General features: G+C 36.0%; 1 protein-coding gene across 1 annotated transcript; it reads left to right on the forward strand.

The window, feature by feature from the left end:
* Window positions 1-1,983: 1,983 nt before the first annotated feature.
* LOC141436878 (neo-calmodulin-like) lies at window positions 1,984-21,074 on the forward strand (the record flags this gene model as incomplete). The annotated part of the gene is given in 6 exon segments (XM_074099971.1): window positions 1,984-2,521; window positions 2,595-2,628; window positions 3,868-3,969; window positions 13,160-13,295; window positions 14,708-14,856; window positions 16,837-21,074. Coding segments are annotated over 6 exon segments (552 nt in total). The 3' UTR covers window positions 16,869-21,074.
* Between the last annotated feature and the right edge of the window lie 4,020 nt (window positions 21,075-25,094).

Here is a 25,094-nt window from a genome sequence, read left to right on the forward strand (position 1 = left end):
CCCCCCCAACGTTGGGCCAAAATTGTTACGGAATGGGTCCCCTAGTGACGGATACCGTAATAGAGGCAGACCGAAGAGGAGATGGAGGGACGACTTAGATGCCTATATAATGTGGGATGGCGGGAGCTCGCCTTTGATAGGCAGGAGTGGAGCAAGAGAGGAGAGGCCTTTGCCCAGCAGTGGGACACAAAAGTAGGCTAGCTAAAAAAAAAGAATTGGCTTAAAGGTCTCGTTATCAAGCCACTAACTGAAAAAAATCAAGGAAATAAAGTCGTTCTAGCTCTTAGTTGTTTAGAGTGGTAATGTTAAGATTAAATTTAGAACCGTAGGTGTGAAATTTTTAAATAAATTAAGCACACGGTAAATTCCAAAACCATCAAATAAATACCTTTTTATTTACATATAATGCGATCTTAAAGTTACTTTTTTTAAGGTTTTTTTTTTATATTGACCTACCTCTAATATCTTTTTGGCCAATGTCACACTTCACGATCAGTACTACTTCTTTAACTATTCATATAATCTTAAAAGAAATTCTCCAGTAAATTTGACGACTAAAATAATTCAGAATTCAGATACCATTGAGGTTGACTTGCTAAGTATCGCCATCTACAGTGTAAATGACGAATCATTTTAGTTTTCTAACGTTGACATAGATGGCGTGCCTTATAGACTGATACTGGTTTATTGTTTGAAGTCCCTTTATTATATTAATTGTATTATTATTCTTCTAATATGGCAATAAATGACTTTTTTTTCGGAAGTTGGTAAAAACTCAATGTTTCTGATATTCAATAATAATTATTATCGCCGGTAGAGAGACTTTCCTTTTGAATACGTAAATGTTATCTTTCTCGTTTTCATCGCTTTTTTTATTTATATTTTCTCCGTCCATACAAAAAACTATAAAATATTGCCTCGTCCTAAATAGAGACGATCATCTCATGTTATCTCTTTATTCACAAGACACCATTTTCTCCTTTTTCCTTTTCGATTTCCGACTTTCCTGTAGTTTTCTATGTATTCAGCCTAGTATCCATAGTACAAGCTTTGCTTAGTTTGGGAAGTATCCCATGATATTTATTTATTAACATATGTACAATGTCCCATAATTTTGAAAACTACTGCTTAAAAAAATGCTTTGCATATACAATTAATTAGTAATTAGGGCATGGCAATATCTCTACCCTAGCCAAAATAAATGAGATCATTATAGAAATGTCAAGTTACATCACTATCTGTATTCTGTTTACGGACGCCATGTTTGATGAGTCAATAATTTTCCCGCCAAAACCAGCTGCAGCGTTCCAGTTGCCAACATCGAGAAAATCTATTATGGTGCGGCTACAATAGCCGCAGCTTGGATAAATTTTAACGACTGGTGTGATACTGATAATAATAGGGATGTTATGTTTTAGTTTTATAAGTTTTTTTTTTATTATAAAGCTTTGATGTATTTTGATTTGACCGAAGTAGATAAAATGACAAATAATAATTTAATAGAATATTTTCATTTATCTGCTCCCTTTTTATGAACAAAAAAGTTTTTCAAAAATTACAATGCTCTACATTTCACAAAAAAGTTGTTTGGATTTATATAAAAAAAATACAAAGTAAAGCAAAAAATGACAACCTAATGCTACCAAAGTTAATGAACGAAAAATTAGATAAAAAGTTTTTGTGTTAAAATTTTCATTTTTAGTACAAAAGCTTTTTTTTACTGACGCTTTTTTACTGAAAAGCTTTTTGTGACTGTATTTTCATTGTCATACTACCAAATTTAAATTCGATGCCATTTACCGATGAGGAGTTCCATCCTACAGAGACGATCCTGGCTGGACCACCTGTATGGATGCCGATGCTCGATGGATGCTGGATGTCACTGCTAGGTTATTGTATTATCACCAGATTTACATAAGTATGCCAAATTTCATGTCAATTCGACCACTGGAAGTGGGTCAAATTCAACTTTCAAGATTTGACCCGCACATACATAGATCTATACATTACATTAAACATTATACAAAGCTTTAAAAATAAAACTCGCATGAGTTTCTAAGCACACTGTCGAACGAACCGTTTAGTGTTGGATCATTATAGCGCGCAAAATGTAATTTAAATATAGAAGAGGCGAACCTGACAATCTTCCGTCGCGCGTGTCATTACTGGCTAGTACGTTCGACGTTTGAAATTTAAAAACAAAATATTATTACAAAATTAAGCAGCCAGTGTTAAAAAAAAAGTGAAATCAGACTTTTAAATTAGTTTGTTTTCTGCACAAAAAAAAGGGTCAGATCAGAAGCGTTTTGAAATGTAAAAGTTTCTTCGATATTGGAAAAGGTCTTTGCTGTAAAAGTTTCGAGCTGGTGAAAAATTGTTCGCGTGTGAAAATATATTTTTTATTTATTTACGTGATTGTGAAATGGCGAGAGCGAAGGCAGCGGGGACGGACGACTTGTATAATAAAGAATATAGGCGATTAAGAAGACTAACAAGTGATTTAGCTATAAGACAAGTTTCTGTGGGTATTTTTAAGGTGCAATTTTTTTATTGAGTTTGGAATGTAAAATTAATTTTCATTATCGTCTTTTCAGTCCGAATATGGCCTTACGGAGGAACAAGTTGCAGGTATGTTTTACTTCTAAATAAATAAAATTCGAGAGTCCAATGTTTTTGATTAATTATGGCCGAGTCTAACAATAGTTTTCTAACTTAAATTATTTTTATGTACCTAATTGTGAATTTTAATTAAATGGAAGCGTGTTATACTTTTTTTTAAATGCTTTTTCAGTATAATTTTTTATGTACATAATCATTATTATCTTCCAATAGCTTACATGAATTTTGTAAAACTAGTCAAAATTTCAAAAATCATGATGCTATGTCTGGTTGTAGGCATTCCATTTATCCATGACCATCATTTTTCAAATCACTCTTTAAAATTATCACAGTTTGTTTTCAAAGCATGCTCGGTACTAACGACATAATAATACCGCTTCAAAACGACATAATTCCACTTCTTGCACTTTAATTTTAGATCTTATATGTTTGCCCACAAGGTTTAGATTAAAGCTATTTGTAGTGTGTTTTCTACTGTTCTTTAATATACCATTCCAAATCAATTGGCTAATGGGCTTTTGTTTGAAACATGGCTTTGTTTTATAAACTGTGGTATGAAAGTGATAAATGTACAATGAACATCAAAAAAGCAATCTATCTATCTATCTATCTAATACCTTTAAACGAGCAATTCTTGTATACGTATATATATTTCGGGGATCTCGGAAACGGCTCCAACGATTTCGATGTAATTTGGTTGTAGGTAGGGGTTTACGGAAATGAAAAATCGATTTAGTTTGGTCCTATCTCTGGGAAACCGCTTGTTATCGAGTTTTAACCCGAGCTAAGCTCGGTCGCCCAGGTACTAATTATTATGTGAAAGATGGCAGCCATGTAAATATAGCAGAGTATCCATAGGATTATTTTGAAGAATCTTATGCGACTGATATTTGACAACCACATACATACAAATCTTTTGTTGAAGGAATTTCAAGGTTTTTGTTATCGTAAATTAAACATGGTATTTTTTTAATAATATTTAATTTACTGGTCATATAATGTTTGAAGTTCATAATGAAGTAAAAAAATACTAAAATATAAAAAAAAAACATGCTTTCTTCTGGCCTAAAACGGCTTCTTACAAATAGATATACTCAAATTAAAATAAGCTAGCTTTTTCTAACTCAAGGTTGATAAAGTGTTACAGAAACGTTTGATTTTAATTGCGTCATAACACCTTCTTATCAAGAAAGTCTAAATAACACTTACCCCATAAGTTTACTAACTGTCGGTTATGTAACATTGCAGAATTCAAAGAAGCCTTCATGCTGTTCGACAAGGATGAAGACGGAACCATTACGATGGCAGAGCTGGGAGTCGTGATGCGGTCTCTGGGCCAAAGACCTTCAGGTCAGTATAAACTCATTATTGTCACAAGGAACATTACTAAGGCACGTCTTTCAAATTACATTTCAATAGAATCTGTCAATTTTCTAGACATTTAAGACACCCTAACAGGGGCACACTTAAAATTATGTATGTCCCTGTTGATGTGATTATAATCTAAATGGAATCAATAGAGAGAGAAGAATACTAGTCACATCAGCAAGACCCAGATAAGAAGAAGAAGAAGATTGATTTATTTGCCAACATGAATAATACAGGGTAGGCACACAGAATACAAATAAACAATAAACTAATATAGAATGTGTTTGCCAGTCCCTTGCACTGTGTGACAAAAGGAATAGGCTCACCCGGATAACCCGGTGTTTGTATTAGTGGGCTGGAAGTATCTATAGGATTGTCAGATTCTATTAAAATGGAGACTAAATTGGCTTATTCTAGAACTTTGGAGTTTAAAACTATAAGCAGATGGGTTTCCAATATCATTTGTGCAAAAATCCCGCAGGGCTCAGTCTTCGGCCTTTCACTACTTTAAACGACCGGATGGCTAAGTGGTTAGAGATCCTGACTACGAAACCTGAGGTCCCGGGTTCGATTCCCGGCCGGAGCAGATATTTGTACGAATAATACGAATTTTCGTTCTCGGGTCTTGTATGTTTAATATGTACTTAACACACACACACAAACATCACGCCTGTATTCCCAAATGGGGTAGGCAGAGCACACGAAACGTTACTGCTTCGAAGCCACTTTTAGCAATTTTAAGGTTTTGAGTTTGACAAAACCGGTACAATAGTGACAGGTTGCTATACTTAAGTATGTATTTATCTATATAAGTTGCCTAATATCTGTAGTAGGTACAAGCTTTACTTAGTTTGGGACTAGGTCAATTGGTGTCAAGTGTCCCATGATATTTATTTTTGTTATTTAATTAGATTATCTTGCTATATATTATTATGTATTTAATATGCTTGTTTAAATATGAAATAGGAAGGTTGTTATTCCAGGCCTTTGCGGTAAAGAGCCGCAACTATATTACGTTACCAACAACAACATTACTCAAATTACTTCATAAAATCGGTAGAGATGAACTTTGAAGTCTTCATTAAATGTTCCAAGACTTGTTGGAACTTAAATTGTAAGGGACGTATGTAGCGTGTCCTTGTCTAACTTACTTAAAATGAGTATGTACTTAGAAGTTCGGTTCTGGTACCGCGGCACACTTGCTCGCTCAGTTCGTGCGCTGTTGATCGCAATTCTACCTAACACTCCTTTTCGCTAACGCTCGTCATTGCACCTAACTATATTTTAATACCATGATAAATCTGCTAATTGTGTTTCGATGAAGAGTTGTTCGGTCAACTGAAACATTTACGAAATAAACATGACTAAGCAAAAGTGCCTAACGCTACTCTGAGTATCGACTACTCGGCGAAACAAATAATAAGCGTAACGAAATTATACCAAACGTTATTCGCCCAAAAAAAAGGTCTGCCAATAGTTGTCTGCGAAACAAAAATCTACGTAAATAAACTCGATGGAACGAGAGGTTACCGGTATTTTACAAGCTTTTATTTAACTTGCAATGTATGAGTGGGTAATGTAGTTTGGATGACAATGCAAGTACAGTCAACAAAAAGTACAGTTAGCAAAAAAGCTTGTATCAAAATTTTTATTTTAAATAAAACTTTTTCTTATAGTAAGAGAATTTTATAGCCGTGTATAAAATGAAAACAAGACAATTACGCTCAGACGCGGGCTCGAAACGTTGGGATTATAGCAGAATATTATGTCGAGAACCCTTGCCAAGTGAGACGCTAATATTAACAGGTCTATTTATAAGTCGCAAACAATGATTATTGAAGTGAAAAGTTTAGTTTATTTGTGGTTATTTGAAGATACAATATTAAATTCCGGAGATTGTTGAGATGTGCGAATATCGCTTGCTTCCTAGAGAAACTCTGGAAAGATACATTGTGGTCTTCATTTGGGTACAGTCGAGGTCGAAAATATCTTTACACTTTAATACCATGTCACTATAAGTCTTTTGACAATTTTATACAAAATATCAAACATAGAGTGACAGGCGACAAGGCAGTAAAGTGTAAAGATCATCTTTGACCTCGACTGTACGTCGTATATTTAGGGTCGACGGAAAGAAAACATGCCTATTCACCTCTTTTTTTAATTGCGATTTTAATATCAAAATGTAGAGCTCGCAAAGTGCTATGACTTACCATTGAATCAAATATGAAAACAATAAAATATTTTTTTTTTACTTTAAAATAAATAGTAGGTAACCATTTATAGTAATTGTTAGTGATGACTAACTTCCAAACCGCTATAACTCAAAAAGTTGGGTAGGTGACTAGACACGTTCTTTATTTATATTTATGTGGGATTTTATATCTCTTAACTTTCTGGTTAAGAGTTTTGGTTTTGACCTATGTATATCCCCATCCCGTTGGAAAGTAAAGTAACCTATGCATTATTTCCAAGATCCAGCTATCTGCGTACCAAATCCATACTAATATTATACTTGATTGCGAAAGTGTGTGTTTGTATGTTTGTCCGTCTTTCACATCGAAACGGAGCGACGGATCGACGTGATTTTTGGTATGGAGATAGTTTATGGGCCAGAGAGTGACATATGCTACTTTTGAGTGTCGTGTCTTGAGGGAACATCGCGCGATAACCGAATTCCACGCGGAAGCCGCGGCCAAAAGCTAGTTTTATTTAAATCCGTCCATAAGTTTGAGTGTAAAACACACACACTCAGAAACTGTTACAATAAATACTCGTATTTATTTAGGTAGCTACTTTTTAGGTAGTTTTTCGGGATAAAAAGTAGCATATGTCACTCTCTGGCCCATAAACTATCTAAATAAAATGTTTTAATTTATTTTTATTAAATAAATTATAGCAACGGAGAAAACAATAAATAACGGAGAATACAAAATCTCAAAATGGTACGAAAATCAACTAAATGAATGGTTATGGTTATTTTTTTCAAGATTTAATTTATTTATTCATGTCAAGAAAACAAATAATACTTACAGATAAAAAAAAACTTAAGAAGTGCTTAAGCCTAGTCAAAAAGCCCCCTCGAGTTGTCCCTGGCGCAAAGGTACCCATCAAACTGGCCGCGTTACCACGCTGAATGGTAGTTAATATCACGGTTTATAGGTAATAGTTATACCTAGTCTCATTCTGAGAGTCCTATATATAAAGCAATGGAGCGTAGGTTGGTATGTAATGATGATGATAATGAAACGGTTATAAATTACGCTAAACGAGAAAATGTAAATAAATACGTCAGTGTTGACTAGATACATGCGGACGTTTTTATTTTTGTTGGTGTGTGATTGGTCCGTAACTATTGAACACATAGTAAGATGACCTTGTTCTATTCAACGAGTTTATAAAAAATAGTCGACTATTAAATGAAACATTTTCGTTAGTATAATATTAATTTTAATATTCTACTCATTCACAACTTCTTATCCATAGTAAAGAATTAATCAATAAATAATAATAATAATTTGAATCGCTCTAGGGGATACAAAAAAAAAGATCAACAAGATGTTTATTAGTTCAGGAATATGAATTGGTAACTTGTTTATGTACTTAGTGAAGCTAACAGATGGTCAATTCATATTTCCTGAACTATAACACTGATAAACGTCATCATCATCATCATCGTGTCAGCCGAAAGACGTCCACTGCTGGAGATAGGCTTCCCCCAAGGCTCTCCACTCAGACCGGTCTTGTGCTTTCCGTATCCACCACGATCCCGTGATCTTAACCAGGTCGTCGCTCCATCTTGTTGGAGGCCTTCCGACAGCTCGTCTCCCGGTCTGTGGATGCCATTTGAGAACCTCCTGACTTCTGACCTCATCGGCCATCACTCCTGAGAGCGATGTGCACCTTCCACTGCCACTTCAGTTTCGCAATTCTTCGGGCTATGTCGGTAACCTATGTCGGTGGGCTATGTGGACTGATAAACTTATCAGAAATTGATTTTCAAAAAGCGTTTTCAAATAAAAAGACAAGTCAAGATTATGCACCTTATTTATAGATAAAGCAAATGCTAATCCAGTAAACCTGTAATCTTCCTTCAGTAACAATAACCCAAAAATATAAATTTTCCATCAGCCGAAAGAAACCCTTTCAAAATTATCATATTTATTGAACGCCCTTTATTTATTTAAAGGTCCTAAGCGTCCCAAATTCTCATTACATTTATCATATAAAGGATGTTGTAGAATAGCGCTGAATTATTTACTAACCATTGGAGCCTTTGAGGATATCCACTTGAATATAAATGAAAATAAACAGAAGGTAGACATTTCAATTTGTGAGCCACGATGAATGTGATTTCATGAATTTTTACGCGACCTGAATAGGGGGTAGAATAAATAATCGTGCATTTTAACCTAGTGCGACGGATAAGGAGGTAATGTAGTTACTACGATGCGTATCTAGTCGCATAACTTTCGCAAGTCATAATGTAACGTTTGTCCGAATTTTTCTTACCTAATCATAATTTTGTTCTGCCGAACCGTATATTTTTCTGAAATTTTTAAATGGTCATCCTATAGAAAACTGTAGGTTGGGTTAGGTTTGTTTTATAGTAATTTTCATCAATTAATGGATTCAGAGAAAAAAGACTTATGACATAACGACAAACTTTACATTATGACCTATCTAGGTTTGGTCAATCAGAAAATGAATCATGAATATTTTAACTAATAATAATACAAGCCTTCGTGAGACATAATTTGGATCTTCTGAAAGTTCTCTCGAAAAGATCGAAACTAGTCGGACCGTTTCTGACTTATTTTATTTTAGCCTATGGTTATAAATGCAAAAGTAACTCTCTGTTTGTTTTTTCTATGTGTTAACTTTTCACACTTAGACCGCTCAACCGATTTAGAATATCATCGACATAGATTCAATTTAAAACTCTGAGGAGGACATAAAATATGATAGTTTTATACCGGGAAATTGCATAGTTTTAGCGAGATAGCGATAAACGATTCCTCGCAGATGGAGTCGCGGATAACAGCTGCGAGTAGCGACGTCTGACAGCTTTTTAAAAACAGAATTTGGACCCGCGCGTCTCTTGGTGAATCGTACCGAGCTCACTAAATCCGATTAAACTAAAGATGATCGCTTACATACGCCAACAGTCTTAAAATATCGTCTCAATCGTCTGGCAATAGCGAGTTCTGAGATTTAAGAAAAATGTAAGCATTAATATGTCTGTTAGCGTAACTATTATCAACAAAACACAAAACATTGAAACGCGTTAGTGGATCCGATATCTGATATCGAATCGGACCAACTGAAGCAGACCAACATAACTCATATTATTATGGACACACGACCCGATATTGAATCGGCATCGAATTGAATAATGTGAAAACTTGGCTAGCCTTAGTAATATATTCACCCTGTATAATTATAAATGTAACGCACCTTTAATTATACACAGCTGTAAATATAACACCTAATAACGTTAATTTTGACCTCAGCACCACCCGTTTAAGTACCACGGTGCGAGGAAATGGTGGTACAACCGCGTTTTTATTGTTCATTGAGTGTGTTAAAAGTTACCGACTAGGCGGCATGCCTATTGGCCACGCAATGAACAGAAAACACTCTGATAAGTCGCCAGTCGCACGAATTCGTGGTCGGGCCGTTATGTAAGCGATCGTTTTTGTTTGAAAGATGTCGAGGGAATAGGTCTTCACCGCAATTGCTTCTTTACGATTTTAGGACTTCAAGAATAAATGTAGTATAATAACCTTTTCACACCTCTCCTTCAGAAAAGTAATTTTTCCTCCCTGACGAGAGGGAGCAAAGTGCAACTTTTCTGTTCAAGGCTTTTCTAAGTGTTTCATTGCAAATGCCATTTTTTAAAGTTGATAATTGTAAAGCCACGCCATTTTCTATGCTGGTTGTTCTTTATCAATATTTCGATTTTTTTTCAAGATTTTTAATGCTCGGTGTGAAAAGTTGTATGAGCCACTCGGGAGCAAAATTATTTTCATCTTGGGCGTTAACACTTGAATCCCTCATTACGCTCAGGATTCTACTTTAGAATCCTTCGCTACATTCTGGATTCAATGTACGCCCTCGCCGTAAATGAACCATTTTGCTCCCTTGTGACACAAATAACTATTCTGGGACAAATGAGAATTTTATTATTTGACTAATGCTAATTTACAATAAAGAAGTTTTATTGTTTTATTTGCGAAAAATAACTAGATTTAGACCATAATATGACTCTCATCTGGGCTATAACCCTGGATTCTGCCCTAAAATCCATTGGCATTACAATCCTCAAGCGTAACTTCACAATATCCCAATACATCTCAAAATACAATATCCGCATTTCCCTGAACATCGCAAAAGTGACCGCAATATAAATACAATATCAGAATCTCTGAAGGGTTTTATTTCTCCTTTACTTTCCCAAATCATATTACATTGGGGACACCGCAACGGGACGGCGGCCATTTTAATGTTCCATATCCCTATTGTTTTGTTTGTATGTATCCCTGTAATACGAGTAGAATGGTTATGTGGCAGCCGTATGTGAAATGGTTTTGCAGATGTTATAATTATATGTACATCTTTACTGTTATAAAATCCTTGATAATATTATAATAGTATTTTATGCAACCGTTACATAATGAGGGTCCTTAAAACACGAGTGTGGTTTTTTGCAGTATTAGTTAGGCCTTTATCAAAATATTTAAAATTACATTTAGTCACCGAAAATTTATTTTTATTTCTAAACTGATGCACATTTTGTTTAGTGGTTAGAGAACCTGACTACGAAGCTTGAGGTCCCGGGTTCGATTCCCGTGTCGGGCAGATATTTGTATGAAAAATACGAATGTTTGTTCTCGGGTATTGGGTGTTTAATATGTATTTAATTATGTATCTATATAATAATATTTATAATTATATTTATCCGTTGCTTAGTACCCATAACACAAGCTTTGCTAATCTGACTTTATTATTTATTTATTCATCAAGACATAAACAAAAAACAACAAACACAAATCAAACAAAAAAAAAATACAATGAAGTCGGTTAAAAATGAAAACATACTCGATTTTGTGTGTCTCCGCAAAAGTAAAACGGCCGCTGACTCAGCATCAGCATTGTGCTGTGAGTAGAAGTTCGAATTAAATCTTAATTTTTAACCCCCGACGTAAAAAAGAGGGGTGTTATGAGTCAATGTATGTCTATCAGTCACTCGATTCTATCTGTCGCTATTTATGCGCGGTTTTTTTACGTGAAAGTAAGTTTATCTGCAGTGGTTCCTATCTTAGCTAATGTTCCTTAAAATCAGTGAAGCCGTTTTTGAGACCTTTAGAATGACAATCTCGGAGGTTTTTCAAGTTTTCTAAATTCGTTATGTTACACTTGGCAATGTTGTGTGGCAGGCAATGATGGAGAGCTGTTACTAAGTGATTATGTTTGAGTAGGCGTTACTTAATACTATAGTGGCCGGCCAACAGATGTCGATGTTTTAGTTTCTTGCGGTGCATTCTTCTTGGCAAAGATGGCCCCTTTTTCCGAAAGCCGCTTTAAAAAATGGTATTTAAATAAAAATGTGAGTCATTTTAACAACCGCTATCAATAACAGATTTAACTAACCTAAAAGCGAAAATCGTAGATACCTACTTGTTTTTACCCGACTGCCCGAAGGAGGGTTATTTTTTTCGAGCGTATGTATATATGTATGTATGTGGGTATGTATGTCCATTTCTTTGGTCCTCGCTGCAGCCTAAACGGCTAGATGGATTTTAACATATGATACCTCATATTCGTCATTGGATTCGTCATTACTGTTGGACTGAGTGACATAGGGTATACAATATTTCAATATGATACGATATTTCAAAAAATATGGTGGAGGAACGAAAAAATATATTTTGTATTGTAACAATATGGGTATCAAATGAAAGCTAATAATTAGCCCATTCTAAATATATACTGAGCGGCAAAAATTTGGCCCACAAATGTATGCAGAATCAGTAATTTTGTATAAAGGGTGGGCCAAATTTTGTGCCTTTTACTAACTTGTACTTTTAATCTAACATTTTCACATAAATATCAAAAAAGTGTAAAATAAAACATTAGATTTAGGGGCTGTTTCACCATCCATTGATTAGTGTTAACTGGCGGTTAGGTGTGATGCCGTCTCTATTTGTTTTGTTCGAATAGACGGAGACGGCATCACATTTAACCGTCGGTTAACGCTAATCAATGGATGGTGAAACCGCCCCTTAATTTAAAAAATCAAAAAAGCCGACTGCCTAAACTAAAAGGAAGAAAATAAGTGTAGTGGTCTAGAACTCGGTCAAGAAGCTCATTTAAGGTTCAATCTCGCTCGGCTTCGGCTCGATTTTAATGAAAATTTTCACTTTAAAGTTGAATATTTCGCAAACAAATCACTGAATCGAGAAATCGTCATTGCAAACCCGTAATGGTTTTATAAGACCTATCCAACGATACCCCACCCTATAGGTTTGGATGACAAAAAAAATCAGCCCCCACTTTACGTCTATGGGATACGTGCCCTAAAAAAAATGTTTTTTTTTTTTTTAATTTATTGTACCATTTTGTCGGCATAGTTTACATATATCCGTGAAAAATTACAGCTTTCTAGCATTGATAGTCCCTGAGCAAAGCCGCGGACGGACGGACAGACAGACAGACATGATGAAACTATAAGGGTTCCGTGTTTGCCATTTTGGCTCCGGAACCCTAAAAAAGAATAAAAATATTTTCTTTACTCCTTTCAAAGAGTCCTTTGATTCTCAAGTTTTCATCACTCATCCCAGCCTATATACGTCCCACTGCAGGGCACAGGCCTCCCCTCAGAATGAGATACCTTGGGCATTAGTTCCCACGCGGCCCCAGTGCGGATTGGGAACTTCACACACACCATTGAATTGCTTCGCAGGTTTGTGCAGGTTTCCTCACGATGTTTTCCTTCACCGTAAAGCTCGTGGTAAATTTCAAATGTAATTCCGCACATGAATTTCGAAAAACTCAGAGGTGCGAGCCGGGGTTTGAACCCACGATCCTCTGCTTGAGAGGCCATAGGTCAAACCACTCTGCCACCACGGCTTAGGTCTCAAGTTTTATAAAAGATATTTTTACGTTTCAGAAACGGAGCTGAGGGACATGGTTAAAGAAGTGGACCAAGACGGCAACGGCACCATCGAATTTAACGAGTTTCTGCAGATGATGTCTAAGAAGATGCGTGGTGCCGACGGTGAGGACGAGCTAAGAGAGGCTTTCAGGTCAGTACCTAGGTATTTTTTACATAACCTAAGCTACCTATAGATAGTGTTCCACTACTGGACAAAGGCCTCCTCTCTTGATCTCCATAAGTCCCTTTCTGACCTTTGCGTCCATGTCTAAATCGTCTCACCATTTCCTTCTCGATTTGCCTCAGCCCCGCTGGTCCGGAACTCACAAGTGACAACGGACTGTCAAGTATTCTATATAGAAAAGAACGTTTATTTGGAAAAAATACCACCCTTCACCCCCGTCGCTAATATGTTTCTACCCAAATTCGCTAGAATGTATGACGATAACGGCTAAAGCATTACAATTTCATTCGCGTACTTTACCGACCTTGCTTACAATCATCATCATCATCCCAGCCTATATACGTCTCACGGCAGGGCACAGGCCTCCTCTCGGAATGAGAGGGCTTGGGCAGTAGTTCCCACGCGGCCCCAGTGCGGATTGGAAACTTCACACACACCGTTGAATTGCTTCGCAGGTTTGTTGTGCAGGTTTCCTCTCGATGTTATCCTTCACCGTAAAGCTCGTGGTAAATTTCAAATGTAATTCGGCACATGAATTTCGAAAAACTCAGAGGTGCGAGCCGGGGTTTGAACCCACGATCCTCTGCTTGAGAGGCCATAGGTCAAACCACACGGCCACCACGGCTCCACTTGCTCGGCTTGCTTACAGTATCGAAAAGAAAATTGGCGAAAAACCGAATGCCACGTCTCTACTGTGTATCATCTAAAACAGTCTATTAAAGAACCAAGGTTGACTGAATAGACTGTTCTTGAATCAATGAGATTCTCTACATCTTCAATCTTACTTACTTTCTCTTCACCGCGAGTTGATAAAAAAATAAGGTCTAATAAACCAAAAGTTCATAACTCATTGCAAATGCCTCCCACTAATAATTTGTATAACTGTTTAAAACAGAAAATGTATGTATGTATAATATGCGACGGCTCGGCGTTTGATAAGAACTGCGTGCCTGGCCCTGTGGTTGGCTGTTGGTTTTCCAAATTAAAAGATTTTTATTTTTTCATTTATTTTATACTATGAAGTGCAAGAACTGCGTCGAACTTCGGTCTGCCGTCCAGCTGACGTTTTACATTTATTTGATACGATGAAGTGCAAAATTCGAACTTCGAATCTTGCCGTCCCGCTGACGTTATATTATTTCATACGAGAGTGAAAGAGCGTGAAAGTTTTCGATTTGCGTAGTAGCCCCCCTGGTTCCACGAAACTCAGTTTCACAGTGTATTACTACGCTCGTCATACAATTTGAGATAATTAGCGGCAATCGCTATCCCGAGATGTTATTTTTTCATCTACTCTTGTCGAATAGACTTTCATCAGATGAGACAGAGATCAATCGCTGGTAAAGCTTTCATTAAAAAAAACCTGCGGTTCATTTCAGGGTATTTGACAAGAACAATGACGGTCTAATTTCGTCGGTGGAGCTTCGCCACGTCATGACGAACTTGGGAGAGAGGCTCAGCGAGGAAGAGGTGGACGACATGATTCGAGAGGCTGATCTGGACGGTGACGGCATGGTCAACTACGATGGTGAGCTGTCTTAATTAAATAATTTGATTGAAATTCATTCATAAACCTTGGGATTCAAAATTACATCGTGGTTTCATTGAGTTAAATTTAAAACCCCATTCCAATTCATAGTCCTTAGCTTGTTTTTCGACATTTGTATTTGTTTATGGATTTCCTTTAATTAAATAAAGGCTTGTTAAGTTTTATTGACGTTAAAAACTAGTTTGCAGAGCCAAGCCGGAGATCCTTCGATAAACCGCAGTTGGATTGAAATTCCGGATTTTATTAAATTCTCGGGAATTCCCTAAAATTACATCGTGGTTTTCATTGTTAAAGTTTAAAACACCCGTTCCAAATTTCATGAGTCTAAACCCAGCGGTTGTTGTTTCGTAATTTTATCCCTATCCCGTGGGAATATCGTGATAAAAAGTAGCCTATGTGTTATCCCAGATGTCCAGCTATCTACATACCAAATTTCATGACTAAAGCCCAGCGGTTATTACTTCGAGATTTTATCCCTATCCTGGAACATCGGAATAAAAAGTAGCCTATGTGTTATTCCAGACGTACAGCTATCCCAGATGTCCAGCTACCTACATTCCAAATTTAATGACTCTAAGCGCGGTTATTACATTTAGAGATCGTGGGAATATCGGAATAAAAAATGTCCTATGTTTTAATCCAGGACATAAAATAACGTTTGCCAAATTTCATCTAAATCCAGTCAAGCTTGGCGTGAAGAAGTAACAATGATACTAAAACTTTCAATTTAATATTAGTAGGAGTACATTGCTTACCGTGACCTAAAACCAAGTTTAGATTCACTAAGAATAAAATCGTGCTGTTGCAAAACATTGTGCCGACTCGATTGTATCAAAAAAAACGTCCTACAGAATCAAATGGAATAGACTGCACGAATATCACTGTTGATTCTCTACATCTTCAATCTTATTACTTTCTCTTCAACGCGAGTTGATTAAAAATAAGGTTAATAAACCAAAAGTTAAACTCAGTTGCAAATGCCTCCCACTAATAATTTGTATAACTGTTTACACAGAAAATGTATGTATGTATAATAGAAAAGTACGGTCGCCACGTCTGTGCGACGAGCTCGGCGTTTGATAAGAACTGCGTGCCTGGCCCTGTGGTTGGCTGTTGGTTTTCCAAATTAAAAGATTTTTATTTTTTCATTTATTTTATACTATGAAGTGCAACAACTCGCGGTGGATGCGGAAAGCACAAGACCGGTCTGAGTGGAAAGCCTTGGGGGAGGCCTATGTCCAGAATGGACGTCTTTCGGGTGACATGATGATGATGATGATGATGATGAAGTGCAAAATTCGAAATTCGAATCTTGCCGTCCCGCTGACGCTTATATTATTTCATACGAGAGTGAAAGGGAGCGTGAAAGTTTTCGATTTGCGTAGTAGCCCCCCTGGTTCTACGAAACTCAGTTTCACAGTGTATTACTACGCTCGTCATACAATTTGAGATAATTAGCGGCAATCGCTATCCCGAGATATTATTTTTTCATCTACTCTTGTCGAATAGACTTTCATCACATGTGACAGAGATCAATCGCTGGTCGAAGTTTTCATTTAAAAAAAACCTGCGGTTCATTTCAGGGTATTTGACAAGAACAATGACGGTTTAATTGTCGGTGGAGCTTCGCCACGTCATGACGAACTTGGGAGAGCGGCTTAGCGAGGAAGAGGTTGATTACATGAATCGAGAGGCTGATCTGGACGGTGAACGGCATGGTCAACTACGATGGTGAGCTGTCTTAATGAAATAGATACAGCAGTTGAATTGAAATTCCGGGATTTTATTAAATTCTCTTGGAATTCCTTAAAATTACATCGTGGTTTTCATTGACGTTAAATTTAAAACACCCATTCCAATTTCATGAGTCTAAACCCAGCCGTTGTTATTTCGAAATTTTGTATTTCACCGTCTTATTGTATTTCGTCTTTAATAAAATAAAATGTTTCTTTGTTTCAGAGTTCGTGACAATATTGACGTCGAAAAACTAGTATGCAGAGCCAAGGCCGCAAAGAGACCCTCCCCCTCGAAAAACCGTGCCCCGTAAGGACAGCAATCCTTACGGGGACCTCTACAAGCACGGCGGGAAAGAAACTCTTATATAAACAAAACGGCAAAACCAAAAGAACAGTGTTAAAACAACGTTAACGATAAATAACCGGTGTTAAACAACGTTAGCGAAAATAATTATCCGTTATTTTAGATCGCGCTTGGTGACAGTGTATACGTACTCAATGTTTTAGATGTGTGACATTCATGTTTGCACTTGCAGGTACAGAAAAAATTGGGAGGACAAAAGGAAATCTTTTCTTCTCTTAATTTTAAAGCAGGAACCTAGAAACTGTGAGATGATTATTGAACTTGGTGTTGTAAGTTGGTCATTTGAAATAAATTAGGTTTTGCTGTTTTCATCTTACTTTATTTACCAAATGTTTTATAAAAGACTGCTAGTCTAGTTCACATTGGTAAGCATTTGATCGTGTAAAATTTATTAAAAACTGTAGTTATTATTTCCGTTATTTTGGTAATAAAAACAAGTCTGAGATTAACGTTAGAAATATTGTTACTGACTAACTTATAACAGACAAGCTAATGGATGTAATGATTAACAATAGATAATAAAACAATTAAATGATAACCTTAACAACCAGTACATGTACATTACTAGATATAAAACATTGAAGTAATAGATTCACTAGGTAGGAATAAAATTAAATAGCTGTTAACCAAAATCGGTTGTGCCGACGAAATTTTGTAAGTGTACCAAAAAAATAGTAACTACATAATAAAATAGAGAATATAGCATCTGTACGTATACACGTTGTGTGACTTTGTGTAGTTTAGAGGTGTATGCGTCGACAAAACGATGTCATTCAGAAAGATTAGTTGGAACCCCTTTTTAAATTTAGTTACAATTAGGAACCTACTTAAAAATATGTTGATACTGCCTTAGCAGACGAGATGATGGCGAATCTTGAGTCTATGGCCTTAGCAGTTACGAAGTTGGAGGTTATTATTTAACAGAGGTAATAAAGGGCTTCTTACTAGGTGTGGGTCGTTACGTGATTTTAGCGAAACGAAACAAAACTGGTGACAAGAATCATGTCACTGGTTACTAAAACCAGTGATTTAAGTAACCAGTTTCTTTCACTGCATGCAGTGACGCGTTCTGTGACAGTCACTGTAACTGAATTAGAAATGAAACTAGTATTTAACGTAATTTGTTACAAGCTATTACGTTATTTTCACAAGCATAATTTTTCGGTGTAATGTCAATAATTTCATAATCTAAGAATCGTTTCATTGACGTTGTATAAAGTTAAGGTTATAATTTTTACTCTGTGCTATTCGTTAAGGTGTCGAAACGTTGAGGCAAAAATCCCATCACTACAAAAATAGCTCGTAACAAAAATCACCACTTGTCGCTTGACGTAAAACCAGTCATTTGGTTATTCAGCACGTCACCAGTTACTGTATACGGTGACGTGAAATAACGTCCACCCCTACTTCTTACTATTACTAGCGTTTTTTTTTTTCGTTAAAATTTTGTCAGCTTTAGCGTCAATAGTTGCGGGTCATTTGCTTTTGGTTCTAATATAAAATTGGCTTTAAGTTTTTTTTTTTTTATTTGACTGGATGGCAAACGAGCAAGTGGGTCTCCTGATGATAAGAGATCATCACCGCCCATAAGTTAAGAAATGGTAGCATATGCGTTGCATTTTCCGCTTTCTTGCATCGTAAGTGAAGATAGTGTAAATAGTGTATTGATACGGGTTTCACTGAATCTCTCTGAATAAGACTAAGGCTTTCGTAAGTCTTCCAAATTGAGGGTTGACTGAAAAGATGAGCCAAATAAAAACTGAGTTCATTAATGTTACGAGGAATCGAAAAAAATATATTTATAGAGAAAAAAAAAACTAGTGACGATTAAAGCTAAGGTTTTATTCAATCCTAAAAAATTGAAGAATTTTACCAAATTTATATAGGCACATGAAAGGGTACTTTTATTGTAACGATATTTCTACATTTTGCTAATCTCTTAAAGACTATAAGGCATTTTAATGTAGTAGAGTTTGTGTTCGTGCGAGTAATTTTATTTAAATCTATATAAATTATTTTTATGTCCATATTTTCAGGGTCATTATTGTAGGAAGGCACGAATTCACCCTTTTGATTCCATGTTAAGTACCACAAAGCTATTTTATCCCTAAACATGTATTTGTCTTGACTATTTATCGTCTAATACTGTTCATGCTTCCTTTCTTTTCTGAGACTTTTAAATCTTAAATGGCACTTTTGTTAATATAATTTTTAAAATATAAATTAAAAGCGAAAGATTAGGGCCTGTTTCACCACTCACGGATAGATTTTATTTGACAGATAAATGTGATGCCGTCTCCGTCTATTCGGACAAAACAAACAGAGACGACATCACGGATATCTGTCATATAAAATTAATCAATGAACGGTGAACAGGGGGCTAGAGTAAGAAATGTCGAGTGTAGAATTTGAACCCAGCAAAATGTACAGTATGTTATAAATGGCAAATATTCCGTAAAGTTGAAAAACGTTTATATTTTATCAATGGCCTATATTATTATAAAGAAACAATAAGTCAGAAATATTACACAATGAACTACAGTGCTTTCATTCTAGCATGGTGCTGGTGACAAATGATGCACCGTTTCCTTTTGTTAAAAAAAAAGTTGCTGCGGTATAAAATACTTCAGCCTTCAGCCTAAAATATTCTAGCCTGAATTATGATTGGCGTGAAATATTTGAACATAAAGGACTATGTTATACGAAGTAAATTCAACCTATCAGATTTTTATAATCAATTAATAAAATTCCAAGCACAATTAAATAAGTGGAGAACCGTAATATGCATGTAACGTGAATACCACAGACTCGTTTAGTGATGGGACCTAATGGATCTTGAGTTATATCGGTACTTATTAATTCATAAGTAACGAACATTTTTGTCAAGTCCGTTTAGACTTACTTTAGTGGCAAATAATATTATTCCAACCTAGAATTTCACTTTTCTCATCAAAATTAGCGTAATAATCGGAATAATGATGATTGATGACATTAATTATGATCAACATTTAAAATTATTAGTTTTATCGACTCAAGTTTTGCCACTTTCACTCTCTAGTCTGTGATATTGACAGCTGTCACCCACATGCTAGAATGAAAGCACTGTAATCAATGATATTGTTCAGAAATATCTGGTTATTATTTTTTTAATTTGTAAAATGCGAATCAAGACTTGTTAAACTAGTGAACGGTGTCTTTTTTCATAGCTTGATTATCCCGATAGACAAATACCGGAATGTAAAACTGTGTAGGTATAAGAAGTCGTAGTCATTTCAGGGAGTAGTGAACTAAGTACAATCAGATGAGTCCTTATAAATGTTTTGAAGGAATCGCCTTGTATTTTTTTTTCTAAGCCATTTTCTTTTATTTACCTGGAATCTTAAACAATGCCAGCACGACAAAGAAATTTATTATGTTTTCTAGTCTTGAAATTTGTTTCCAAATAAATTATGTATAAGACAATAATGTATGATTTGATTGAATACTCAAGATACCTATTAAATTAGATTTCTTCATTAACTTCGCATATCAGTAAGGAAATTAAGCAATAACCAGAAAAATGTTTTAAGCGAATTATATTTAGTACATACAGGAGGAAATGTGGATGTGAAATTTTAAGTGATCTATCTATATTTTTTTATGTAAATTATTTAGAGAGAAATAATTTAATCTGACAGAAGCGTTAGAGGAGGTAATTATTTAGTGACAAAACTAACGCGTTATTTAAAAATATAATTAGTCACTAGTGAAATTTATTTATACAAATTTATGAGTGAAATATATTTACTTGAAACATAAATTATTCAGAAATAATTATATCCCTTTTAAAACTTAAGTAATTTTCGTTTGCTGATTTTGATGGTGGTAAGAATTGTTGGAAAATGTAAAATATATCGAAATATTATTGAGATGGAATAGTTGTATGAGATTATGTGTAAAAGCGGGCTCGCTTTCGTTATGTATGTATAAACAACATAATGTTATGTTATACCTATGTATGGCTATTAAGTTATATGCAAGTTAGATATTCAATGTAATTAGATGAATATACAAGCTTCGTATGAGACAAAAAGATTTTAATAAAATCTACATTTAAATGGTAAATTTTTATTTCCCTTAACCTTAACCTTTGATTTTGATTGATTGTGATTATGTAATTTAAAATATTGTGTCTTGTTAATTATGAAGCCTTGAGTTTTGAAATAAATATTATTATTATTATTAATCATTCGGTTTACTATTGAGTTATAATCGAGTTTCTTATTTAATGATATACTACTTGTTTTCCGCGCCATCCGTCTATGAAGATATGTTTCTCACTATCCCGCGGGAACTATGTAATTTTCCGGAATAAAACCCATCCTGTGAAGGATCACAGGGGTACAAACTATCATATTATATACTGTAGTCTTTGCTATCTTCATACTAAATATCACCCAAGTCAGTTCATCGGTGTAAGCTTGAACAGATAACAGACAGGTAAAAAGACAGATAGAGTTACTTTCACATTATTATATTAGGAAGGACTCCACTTCCAGTGCTCGTGATGACGATGATGATGATGATGATGATGATGATGATGATGGTTATCAAGAAGGTGCTAAGGATATAAGCTTTGTAAGTTAATTATGAATCAGTGTAATCAATGTCACTGGATAGAGTACAGTCACCTTTATTATAGGACCGTGCACGACGTCAACGCCACATAACGGTAGCAACTATGGTATGCCAGGTATGTGATCGACACGCTAATGCCCAATAGACGACACCCTGCTGTCATCTCTACCGCAAATGACATAATAAGAGTAAAGATGCCAACTATTGGGACAGTGTCGAGCACTCGTACGTTTAACTTACTCGTAAGTTGTCACTGCCAAGCACAAGTGAAAAGTAAGTAAAAGGGGGGTTCAGTCAAATAAACGTCAAATGCTGTTATGTAGCGGCTTAATTTCAAAGGTTATTGTCTTTGTCTGTCGCAATATGCTGTGGCTGGTTTTTTTATGCCTCTCTATCTCTTTCTAAGTAAATATAAAATGAAACTGATAAATAATAATCCTGCTTTACAATAAGTATTTGGTAAAGAAACTAAAGACGAATAATGAGTGATCAATATGATAAGATTTCCCCACACTTATTTTACATGAAATATCTATCATGAAATGATCACACGATAAAGAAGTCAAATATGGACATTCCTGCTGAGTTACATTAAATACATCTGATGTAATATCACGAAAATCATTGATAATCAAACAATCATAATGCTCCCTTATTTATATAGACGAAGCATATCTTAAGATAAAACAAAACATACTACTAATAAAAAAATGTGCGTGTGTGAATGCGTGCGTGCTCGTGCGCGCGCCCAAGTGTGTAGGCATATAACTGGATCTCTGCTCCCTGGAACAACACAATTTAGAGCGTTTTCACGTTATCCGATCCGATAGCCGACACCATGTGCTGCTTTCATGTATTTCCGACAAAATCGTTCCGATACGGCCGGCTCAAAATGGCCGCTACGCATCGGCGGGCTCTGCGCACACGGAGACAATTTAGATACATGCATAGCACACATACAATCTTTATCGTCCGACAACCCACGGGCGTCCGATGGTGCCGTAAACATATCGGTGTCGGCTCCGATATCCGATATCGGGCCGGACAATGTGAAAGACAGGTACATATTTCATACATTTTACTTGCCCCGATATTGTATCGTCGTCCGATACCGATATCGGATCGCATAGTGTGAAAACGCTCTTAATCTTGTCCCGATATATGTCCGCTGAATAAAGTCTTAAAATAAACGCTTCAATAATTTCAAGAATCATAAAAACCACTATGCAATTGTTGGAAATATAGTTAAATATCGGAATTTCAATTCACCTGCCGGATTTGTTTTACGCGTGCGAAGCTGCGTGTAGACGCTAGTATTAGGTGACGTGGCCCATAACCACGTCATTTGTGTATCGTAAGATTAAAGCTTTGTAAACAATTTATTTTACGATGTCTATAAAGTTAACAATTTATTTGAAGAGTTATCTCGATACAAACTGGTGATCTTCACAGTTGCAACTCGTGAATATTATTAATCAGAGTTTGTTGTAGCTAGTAAACTTTTCATGTTTAATCTTTTTGATCTTGACGACTGGCCAAGTGGTTAGAGAACCTGACGAAGCCTAAGGTCCCGGGTTCGGGCGAATAATACGAATGTTTGTTCTCGGGTCTTGGATGTTTAATATGTATTTAAGTATTTATTTTAATTATATACTTAAGTAAGTTTTTCCGTTGCCTAGTATCCATAGTACAAGCTATGCTTAGTTTGGGACTAGTAACTTAAAGTTCAACAGTCGGGACCCATTCAAATCGTGACGCTCAAAAATTCTTAACTAATAGGTCCCGACTGTTGAACTTTAAGTTAGCTACTTAACAAAGTTCTTAACTTAAAGTCACGATTAAATCATGACGCTCAAAAATTCTTAACTAATGGGTCCCGACTGTTGAACTTTAAGTTAGCTACTTAAGAATGTTCTAGCCCACTAGGCTTATTTTCTTCTTTTTAGTCTTTTTTAAGGCAGTCAGGTTTTTGATTTTTTAATTTACTTACTATATTATTATAACAAAACAAAATAAAAGTTAATAAATAAATCGAAACAATTCATATTCATCCATGGAACATTTCAGATTAATGCAATATTTATCGGAATAAATAGCTCTATTATTATTATTATGTTATCAACAAGTAACAAAGGTTATTATTTTATTTCGGGAACATAGTTATCTTTCTAAAGGAGGCTGACGCAGTTACAAGTAGGAACGGACACGATTATATGTTATGTGTTGATCAAATGTTATTTCATATCAATAATACAGTGAAACGTTAAAACGTCGTAAACACATTTTAACATTTTAGTATATTTTAGCTATCGTCTGCGAAGAATTCGTTTAAAGCTATCCCGCGGGAACCATGCAATTTTTCGGGATAAAACTATTATCATCATCATCCCAGCCTATATACATCCCACTGCAGGGCACAGGCCTCCTCTCGTAATGAGAGGGCTTGGGCAGTAGTTCCCACGCAGGCCCAGTGCGGATTGGGAACTTCACACACACCGTTGAATTGCTTCGCAGGTTTGTGTGCAGGTTTCCTCACGATGTTTTCCTTCACCGTAAAGCTCGTGGTAAATTTCAAATGTAAAACTAAGTGTAATGTACTATTATATTTTTAATAATCACTAACTAAACAAAAATAGATGAAATTAACAAAAAGTCAAAACTAAGACCTAAACTACATGCTAAAAACCACTACGCGTCGAACCCGCGCTCAAAAGTGCCCATAATGCCAGCAGCATTTCCCCGCTGTATGGCCAGCGCTACCTGCTGAACCAGGTACAACCCGGAGCGGGGGTCGCAACCCCTATCCCGCAGCCTACGGCCCAGCTACCACACCAAGATTTGACTTCAGCCCCCCAAGGACCAGCCATTTAGTCCGTAAAAGGCACGTTATATTTCTTCCCAAGGTTTAACGTGAAGATGCAACAAACAGAGAAACAGAGTAATTTTTAACCCCCGACGCAAAAAGAGGGGTGTTATAAGTTTGACCGCTATGTGTGTCTGTCTGTCTGTGGCACCATAGCTCTTAAATCGTATTGACTCTAATTTAACGTCAACTTTAATGGCGTGTAAACCAACGCCACTAGACAACCGACTCAGCTATAAACATTGTAAACATTCTATTGTCCAATGACGTCACGCGGCCGCACGTGCCGGGCTGGCGTCAGCCAATCAGAGCGCCGTATCGCGACACACCACACGAGACGGTCACGAGCCATGCGCCTGCGATGTGACAACGGCTGCGCTAGCAGGGAAACGGACTTTTTATATCTCTCGCCCGAGTTAGAAGTTACAATCTTCTTCCAAGCACAAAGTTCACTCGGATAACACTATCTATTATTTTAAGACAATGTGATAACGTATTTTAACGTCATTTTAAAAGCCGAGGTAGGTACCTAGGTACCTACTATAAAGTAATTTAACAACGTCCTCTATTCCGGTGAAATTTTAAATATTATCCCACGTCAATACATTACCGGGATATTATTACATAGTTTGATCTA

This window comes from Choristoneura fumiferana, chromosome 17, assembly GCF_025370935.1.
Source record: "Choristoneura fumiferana chromosome 17, NRCan_CFum_1, whole genome shotgun sequence".
Classification (NCBI taxonomy): domain Eukaryota; kingdom Metazoa; phylum Arthropoda; class Insecta; order Lepidoptera; family Tortricidae; genus Choristoneura; species Choristoneura fumiferana.